General features: G+C 39.2%; 1 protein-coding gene across 1 annotated transcript; it reads left to right on the top strand.

The window, feature by feature from the left end:
* Positions 1–1,397: 1,397 nt before the first annotated feature.
* On the top strand, positions 1,398–8,818 carry LOC307251154 (serine/threonine-protein kinase pim-3-like; the record flags this gene model as incomplete). The annotated part of the gene is made up of 7 exons (XM_080028475.1): positions 1,398–1,470; positions 2,438–2,547; positions 4,512–4,562; positions 5,518–5,727; positions 6,219–6,375; positions 7,137–7,313; positions 8,595–8,818. The coding sequence occupies 7 exons, from the start codon at positions 1,398–1,400 to the stop codon at positions 8,816–8,818; spliced, it is 1,002 nt and encodes a 333-aa protein (XP_079884601.1).
* Between the last annotated feature and the right edge of the window lie 1,068 nt (positions 8,819–9,886).

Genomic DNA, 9,886 nt, shown 5'->3' with positions numbered 1-9,886 from the left:
CTGCTGCTGTTTTGATTGGTCAACACCACTGCAGGTGTTGCTATACGCTCATGAACTCGGCAACGGAACAATAAAAGAAGTTTTTTTATTATCTTTCATTTTTTTTTTTTTTCTTGTAGCCTATTTATTTTTTCTCTCTTATTTATTTATTTAAGTAAAAATTAGACTGTTTCAGAAATATTAAAAAAGTTCCTTGTAGCTTTGAACGTAAATATCTGCATAGTGCCCTTGCATTTCACACAATGACCCTATAAATAACTGCTGAAGGAAAGGCAAGTTTATTTAAATAGCAGAATTCAGACACAAGGCCATTCAAGAAGAGATGCACTACTTCAATTAATGTGATTTCAGCCTGAGTCAGACTGATGGATGGACTGAAGAATCAGCATTTACATAATAACCATGTTGAGTGATGTTCAGGTCCCGTTTCACTTAATCATATTAAAACAGAAGAAAACACACAGATTTTTCTATTTACTATGAGTAGGTGTATCTTTTAAAACTTTATTTTATTGATATCTTTAATGTTTTTATTTATGCAATTGTGTGTGCGTGCGTGTGTGTATGTGTGTGTGTGTGTGTGTGTGTGTGTGTGTGTGTTTGTGTGTTAGATTGGACAACTTTATTGAAAGCAAAAACTGTTAAATTAATTTGCAGCTTACAACATCCAAAATGTTACGTGTCAAAACGCACAGATAGTATAGCCTAGGTCAAAACGCACAGATGAATAAATAGACAGACGATTATAGGACAGCAAGGTAAAGTTAATAAGCAATAAAATATATCAAATGGAATAGAAAATAAATATACATTGTTACATGAATTATCACGCAAGGAACTGTCATTAAAAATTCCATATCGTATGAGTTTAATTACCTTTTTAGCCTACTGCCATTTAAAAAGAAAATTATATAGGCTTATTTTACCTTTCCCTGTGATGAGCCGCAGCACTCCCAGATAACTGCGCCTGTCCTACTACGTTAAACTAGTCCGCATGATTTCTCATTGGTTTATGGCTATTGTTTTCACTATTTTAAAATTCACAGTGAATCGATATTACTCGGCACATAACACTGTTTATCCAAGTGTGTAAGCTTGCGTACTAAGGGGCATTTGTCTGTCGTGTTATTTAATGTCCAGGCGGAGGGATCTATCTGACCGTTGTAAATATTGGCAGCGGCGGAGCGGGAGGCAGAGTGGCGCGGTTGGATTCACTAGTGAATATTGGCTACCGATTTTTTCTGCAACGTAAATGAACGGACTCGAGATGAATTTTCACCGTGTTTCGGCTTTATTTCGCCCGTGACACGAGGGCCGAGGATACTGTAGCCATTTGGGATTTATTACGAGGGTGTTTCGCCAGTGTCTTGTCGTTTTTATTGTTGTTGTGGGACACCATGCTGCTTTCTAAGCTGGGCTCGCTCTCCCACATGTCGCCCGGCGTGGACCTACCGGCGAAACTGCAGCAAGGTAACGGTTACATCCCAGCGTTGCCATGTAAACTGTGTCCCGTTAACTGATGATTTCTGCCTATTTTCTCTTCACCTTAACACAACTGGACCAATTAAAACTCTCTTAAAAACCTTAATATACCAGAAATAACATGTATTATCAGGTCACATAATCGAACTGATCACACAATATCGTGTTAAACGTGTACAGGTGTTACGCCGAATTATGTGATCCGTTAGATTTCGAAAATTAGACTAGAGACGCCAACGGTTATTTTCTAGCCTTTTATAACGTCAACTTTTTATTTAAAAAAGCATATGAAATCAAACCAAAACAATTGTCATCATAGTTTCACAACCGGTAGCACCTTCAGCATCATAGCTTCACTTGGAAGGCTAAATATGTTGATTTTTAAACTTCAATCGAATAGAATTATTGTTTGAAATGTTTGTGTTTGCACGTTTTCAATCTATTTATTTTGGTAGTGGATGGCAACGGCTGCATGACCTTTTTAAATGACATCGTCTGGGGCCATTTTAAAAGCCAAAACATGTAGTAATCCCCTAATTAAATGTCTATATATTCAGTTGAAACATTTGTATTTGTTTATTTCAGCTGTAGTCGCTTAAAATCGTTCAAATAGTGTGTATAGTTTTTGGTGGACGTGATGTTGCTATCTAGAGTCCACCATTTTTAAACGGCTGGCACTAGAACAACAGGGGTCACTGAGGGCGTTTTGAATATGTGCTCGTTTGAAATTCAGCTATGTTTTGAATATTTTTACGTCCATTTAGGCACTGTTTTTATTCAAAACCATGATATTAAAAGTGAATTATAAAATTTAAGCTTAAAAACAAACACGAACGATTGAGGAAACGAACGATTATTTATTTGTTAGGGGGGGGGGTCACAGATTTTGGCGCAACACAGGACAAAATGGCAAAAAAAAAGTCCTAATTGTGTCGGTTTTTTCGCATTTTTTCAGCCAAGTCGGAGAAGCCTTCGTTTGAGAAGCTGTACCGATTGGATTCGGTGCTGGGCAGCGGAGGGTTTGGCACCGTGTACTCTGCTGTTCGTCTGGCCGACGGGACGCCGGTAAGTGCGGGGAAGAAGCTGCTTTGTTTTGGTTCCAAACACATGGCATGGCCGCTGTCAAGTTACAATATGCGAGCAGTGGGGGTTTCCGGTTCGTGGTTTAAAAAAATAAATAAAAATAAAACAATTTTTTCCCCCACACAATATATTTATTGAAGTTTTTCCCCTTTTTTATTTTTATTTTTATTTATTTTATACAGACACCTGCACCATCACAACATACAAAACATAAATAAAAATAATAATAATAAAAAAAAAAAACCTTTCTATCTACTAGGACTTAAAAATATTGTTCCTGACCTTGTAAACAGCAGCTGTTTAGTGTTTATTAATTTTTTTTACAAGTATTTTTTTTATGGCCAAGTAGGTTTACACATTCAAAGGACTTGCTTTGTCTTTTTTTCTGCCCACACCGATAGAATGATACTTTATTTATCCTGAGGGAAATGCTCACATCCAGGAGCAGCATACACACTTTCACACATTAAAACAGAATTAAAGGTGCAGTGTGTAATATGACATCATCAAGAAAGTTCTACAAAGTTCTAGAATGCAACACTCCCTGGATAACCCCACCCCTTTAGAATAATAACAGTGGCCTTCAAGGACAAGAACAATTCTACATTTTAAACAATGCACCTGATGACATTCCAACTATGACACTTTCAAGATGGCGGCACAAGGCCTTGGTCCAAAATATGCAGAAATATGGACATATATGAGATCCTTTCTAAGGGGAAAAAAAAATAATTCAAAACATTTTTTTCAGCTATTATGCACTAAATTAAATGTACTTATGGATATTATAATTACTTTCTACAAAATCTGCTAGGAAATAAAACCCAAAATTCTACACACTGCAGGTTTAAATTAAGTCATGTAGAAAGAGATACAAACTAATTGACCACAACACAGCATTGCCTGCCCTGAATGTAGAATGTGCGAATTATAACAGATTCAATAAAGTTACCAAAGTCGGTGAACACAAAATGTTCTAGTAATTACAATGTTTAGAAATCACGTGAGCATCTTTCATAATCACCGTAGCTAGTTATGGTGATATTTAAAGTTACGTCTTTTTATTTGTACTTTTTAAGGCCTTTGCACACTAGGAGCGTTTCATTTCGTGCGATTAATCCGTTAATTACCGAACGTATACAGAGTCAATACAAGCTTCCACACCAGCGCCGTCATTTCGCCCCGCAAATTTGTGTTTTTTTATTTTTTCGAACTGAGTTTGATTTTTCTGGGACGTCGCTTCTTAAGGTGAGATGCGACACAATTCACATTTCAAAACATTCGCCTTTACGTTGCGTTTATTCGCGTCGCGCCCGGTGTGCAAAGGCCTTCACTCTACTCAACTATGAAAATGAGGAGATCTGCTGTATACCCAACCTGAGCTTGGTTATGATTTTACTTTGTGCTTTTATTTTGAAAGCAGTTGAAAGTCCTGTGTTACTCAGTTCAGTTGTGTAGCCGGTGAAGCTTGAATCACCACAGTCCCTCCTGCCAGGTGCCCTTTGTTTTCACAAAGAAAAGGGATGAATGACGACGTGTTTTTACTTTTTATAATCATTTTCATGACATCATAAAACTGTTGGAAAATCTGCAAATTTATAAACGAATGAAAAACATTCAAATGCTAAACAATACCATTTTTTCGTTATATCTGCAGTTTATTTGTTTTTTGGAGACATACCCTGTGTTCCAATACCCATACACTTCCATACTATCAAGTATGCCAGAATAAGGATGTCCCATTTCATGCATGTCAAATAAAGTATGCCAAAAATACCAGACTAACCCTAATACATCCAATTGCTTTTTGAAGTATAGAAACCAGCATTTTTTTAGTATGTAGTATAGTAAAGGGGAAAAGTATGTGATTTGTAACGCAGGGATAATTGTTTTTAGCCTTTTGTGTTGTGTCACTGTGTTAATGGTGTGTCTGTGTCTGTGTGCAGGTGGCCGTGAAGCATGTGTGCAGGGACAGAGTGACTGAGTGGGGATCGCTGGTGAGTTAACCGCCATGTTTCACTGTAAAATAACAGTTTTCTGTCGGAGAGAATAGATTGCTTGTCAAAATCACTGAAAAAAAAAAATCCAGTGTTAATATACAGCCTAGTAAACAGGCATGTTACTAGCTACGGCGATGAGCCCCCTTTGTTTACAGACCAGTTGACAGAGCCTAGGCTGTTTTTTTTAAAGGGACACTGTGTAACATTTTAAGTAATTCATTAGCTAACATCAATATCCTCATTCATAAATATGTCCTCATTGATGTAAAATCACCTCTGCCAATAATCTGAATTATCCTCCTGAGCGGAAAATTACAAATATTAATATTACATTTTGTACATTGAGCAGGCAAGTCGTATGGAGGAATCCATGTTTTTGGAATGTCATCAAGTGCATTGTTTAAAATTTAGAATTGTTCTTGTCCTTGAAGGCCACTGTAGCTTCTGTTTTTTTATTCAAAATGGGTGGGGTTACCCAGAGAGTGTTGCATTCTAGAACTTTCTAGAACTTTCTTGATGATGTCACATTACACAGTGCCCCTTTAACACTGGATTTTTGCTCAGCGCTCACACAGTACGGACAGGTAGCAGATCGCTAGTTGATATTCACTGATTTTGACAACAATCGGCTCCAGCATTGCTGTTCAACATTCCGGAGCTGAAACTAACAAATGTTGGCTCTGAAATGTTCCCCAGTGTTATCGCTCACTACTGCTTCTTAAACGTTTTTAAATGTCTGTACGGTGTCCTTGAGTGCAGAGAAAGGCGCCTTTTTAAATAAAATGAATTATTATTGATGTTAAATCTTCTGTGTGTTCCTCTGTCTGTCTGTTTTTTTTTTTAACAAATGTTGGCATTGAAATTTTAATCTCGTTTTACATTTTATAATGACCATAAAGTATTGTATTCTAAATGTTTCCCTAATGTTAAATCTTCTGTGTCCCTCTCTCAGTGTGGGGTAGCGGTCCCCCTGGAGATCGTGCTGCTGCAGAAGGTGTGTGGCGGTGCGTTCAGGGGCGTGGCGAGACTGTGGGACTGGTGGGAGCGCGCTGACGGCTGGCTGCTGGTCATGGAGCGACCGGAGCCCGTACAGGATCTGTTTGATTACATCACCGAGAGGGGAGCCCTGACAGAGGCCGCAGCCCGCGACATCTTCCTGCAGGTGATTCTATCTATCTATCTATCTATCTATCTATCTATCTATCTATCTATCTATCTATCTATCTATCTATCTATCTATCTATCTATCTATCTATCTATCTATCTATCTATCTATCTATCTATCTATCTATCTATCTATCTATCTATCTATCTATCTATCTATCTATCGCCTCCATTGATTGTACTGTATATTTGTCTGATTGTACAGTGTCCTTAAGAGTCGTGAATTACATTCCCAACTATGATACTTTCAAGATGGCGGCACTAGGCCTTGGTCCAAAATATGCAGAAATATGGACATATACGAGACCCTTTCTAAAGGGAAAAAAATAATAATTAAAAAAAAAAATTCAGCTATTATGCACTAAATTAAATGTACTTATGGATATTATAATTATTTTCTACAAAATCTGCTAGAAAATAAAACCAAAAATTCTACACACTGCAGGTTTAAATGACACATTTTGTTTAAAATTCTCCTTCTCCTCCCAGGTGCTGCAGGCGGTGGCGCACTGCTACAGCTGTGGCGTGGTGCACAGAGACATTAAGGACGAGAACCTGCTGGTGGAGCCGCGCACCGGACACGTCAAGCTCATAGACTTTGGCTCTGCGGCGCTGCTCAGAGACACGGCCTACACCGAGTTTGATGGTGAGTCTGATAGGGCTGGCCCGAATTATTCGAATACTCGTTCGGGAAATTAGTATTCGGAGCTTCGTTTTTTTTTTTTTTTTTTTTCAACATTTTTTTTTGCAAGAAGCTGGTACTGCAATATAATGTCATCAAATAATTTTATATTTGGATATAAAAGTTAGTAATATTGTAGTAGTAGTAGTAGTAGTATTGCTCATTTAGGAGGATATTACATCACTAAGTGTCATAGCGCATCCATTACTTCACCTCCGAGCGCGTACATCTTCAACAAAATATGCAGATACTGTCAAAATCGGTTCCAGGGAGTATATAGGGATTATTAACGCTTTTTTTTTAATTTCTTTTTTTAAAATTTTTTTAATGTTGTTTTTGATGGTGTGTTTTTCTGGAACGAATATTCGAATATTGGCTCGGAAAAACCAACGAATATTCGAAGCCTGAAAAATGGCAGTTGGGCCAGCCCTAGAGTCTGACCACAAGTCTTTCACTGAGCAGTAAAGTTTGTGGATCATTGATGACTCACTTGTTTAGGCATTTGGGTAACTTCTGTCTTTTATATTTTGCTTATTTTATCTGTTGTGTGTTTTTATTTATTTTTTATTTATTTACTTTATTCATTTTGTTCTTAGAAGTTTTTTTTTTTACTCTGCTTTTATTCTCTAAGCACTTTGTTACCCTGTCTGTGAAAAGCGCTATATAAATAAATGTTACTTATTTAACTTGCGCTGTCCAACCTATCAACCCCCCCCCTCCCTCAGGTACCCGTGTGTACAGCCCTCCGGAGTGGATCCGGTCTCAGCGTTACCATGGGCGCAGTGCGACGGTGTGGTCGCTAGGCGTCCTGCTGTATGACATGGTGTGTGGAGACATTCCCTTTGAGCAGGACCACGAGATACTCCGAGGAAAGCTCTACTACAGGCGCAAAACATCCTCAGGTCAGCTCGAGTCTTCACCTTGATCTATCATCTATGTGGCTCAGTTGGTAGAGCAGGTGGGCCGATGATCAAAGGGTTGGAGGTTCGATCCTTGTGTCCTTGGGCGAGACACTTCACCCACCTTGCCTCGTGTGAATGTCGATAGTTAGCCTGCTATCGGTGTATGAATGTGTGTGTGAATGGTAACGTGGGAAAGGAAAACAGGTCTTCCTTGCAAAAGAGTCTTTCGGTCTCAATGGGATTTACCTGTATAAATAAAGGTTAAAAAAAAAAAAAAAAAAAATCAGATTTGGTTTTAGATTCAAGTTTTCCTTTATTGTACTTTCATACAAAAATGAAACTAAATGCTGTTTCTCTCCAACAGTGTTAAAAGGGAATAAATGGGTAATAAAACAGTTATCAGTGTCATAAAAAAACCCACAATAGACACAACAGTTTCAATGATCAACTTCCATGCAGTTTTTAGTTCAGTTCTTTGAAGATCAGTCTTTCTTTATGCTCCAGTGTAGAGACGACCGATTAATCAGTCGGGACAATTATTGGTATTTTGGTGGCTGGTTATGTTCCTGTCAAAGTGTCTCCTTCACCGCCTCTTCATGTTTTCCTCAAAGAATGTCAGCAAAAAAACTAAAAGTATAAATATTATGATATCCGTAAAAAATTAAAATAGGGACTTTAAGCAGCGGTGTTTTAGCGACAGCTACGGCGCCAGGGAAAGATTCCAACGGCTTCCACTATCACCTAGCAACACTTAGACCGGCTACTTGCTGCAGTTGGTGTAGCGCTCACAACGTCAAAAACCCTGTTCTGCCTGTAAACAGACGGACTACGGCTATGACTACAGCGATAGGAGGTGATGACATAAGTTCTCGAATGCTAAAAATTCTACTCGACCGCCGTAGCCGTCCTCTCAACCGTCGTTGCTTAAAGTCCCTAATATCTGAATCAGAACTGTAAACCAGTGGCTGTGTTTACTCCATATATTTTATGCACCAACAATCTGGAACAAACTCCCAGAGAACTTGAGGTCTGCTGCAACTCTCAGTTCTTTTAAATCGAGTCTGAAGACTTTTTTTTGTTTCCATTTTAACCTGCAATTTTTATTTTATTTGCATCTTTTCATTCGCTTTTAAATGTTTTCTAATGTGTTTTTATGTATTCTAATCTTGCCCCTGTAAAGCACTTTGAGTGGCCTTGTGTCTGAATTGTGCTATAGAAATAAACTTGCCTTGCCTATACCTTACTGCTCGGGTGCTAAACTACATTCTCTCTGCGTCACAGAATGCCAGCAGCTGATTGGCTGGTGCCTGAGCCAGCAGCCCTGTGATAGGCCGACGCTGGAGCAGATCCTGCTGCACCCCTGGGTCACGGTGACGCACAGTGACGACATCACGCTACACGCCGTCACAACCGACCAATCCTCATCCACTTCCTCATCCGGCCAGCAGCAGCAGCAGCAGCAAGGGCCCCGATTGGTCAGAGGGAGACTGGACCCGCTGATGTAGAGAGAAAGTAATCGGACAGTAACGGCTGAACTTATGATGGCGGTGTTGATGCTGGGTGACGCACAGAGATTACGTCACACTACAACCGACCAATCCTCATCCACTTCCTCCTCCTCCTCCGGCCAGCAGCAAGGGCCCTGATTGGTCAAAGGGACTAATAAGTTTGTGTTGGGCCTACCGGTGGTTCAGTTGAGTTTAATGGTGGTAGTGTCGCGCCAGTGTTGCTGCCCTGAACTCTCGATTTAACTCTAGTGTTGATGAGGTCATATTAACCTCACGTCTTATTAAAGCTATAGTCGGTTTCGGTCGAGTGGAGACTGCACTGATGAGCTTGTGTTGAACCCAATGGTGGTTTTGAGTTGAGTTTGACTCTACACAGAGCGCCCCCTGCTGTTCACAGGCGATGTAGCAGCTAATCAGACAGCAGGGTGTTAATGGGTGTTACTGCCTTCAGTTCGTTAGCCTCTTAGCATAATTGCCTAAATCATATTTACTCTACTCTACATCTATTCTATTCTACATCTACTTTTCGTTAAGCCTGATAGCATAATTGCCTAAGTCATATTTTAAACCTGCAGTGTGTTGAATTTTGGGTTTTATTTCCTAGCAGACTTTGTAGAAAATAATTATAATATCCATAAGTACGTTTAATTTAGTGCATAATGGCGGCATTTTTTTTTTTATAATCATTTAAAAAAAAAATCGGCTATTATGCACTAAATTAAACGTACTTATGGATATTATAATTATTTTCTACAAAGTCTGCTAGGAAATAAAACCCAAAATTCTACACACTGCAGGTTTAAGAGTTATAGAGTAGGGTAAAGTAGATGTAAAAGTAGAGTAAATATGATTTTGGCAATTGTGCTATGAGGCCTTCAGTTCACATGCTGCCGCGGGCCGGGTGTCACCACGGTTACTGAGCTGGAACGCGGTGGGACGAGGTCGTTCGTTCCTCTAGAAGTTTGGACGTGAAGAATCCTTTAGAGTTGTTAATCGGTCGGCAAATCGTTCTGTCCGTTAAAAGGTTCAGACTGTTGTATAGAAGAGCTCTGCATTCACCAAGGA

Source organism: Ammodytes marinus (genome assembly GCF_949987685.1).
Source record: "Ammodytes marinus genome assembly, chromosome: 5".
Taxonomy (NCBI): domain Eukaryota; kingdom Metazoa; phylum Chordata; class Actinopteri; order Uranoscopiformes; family Ammodytidae; genus Ammodytes; species Ammodytes marinus.
The sequence above is the reverse complement of the archived record's forward strand: the minus strand, read 5'-3'. Positions and strand labels throughout refer to the sequence as shown.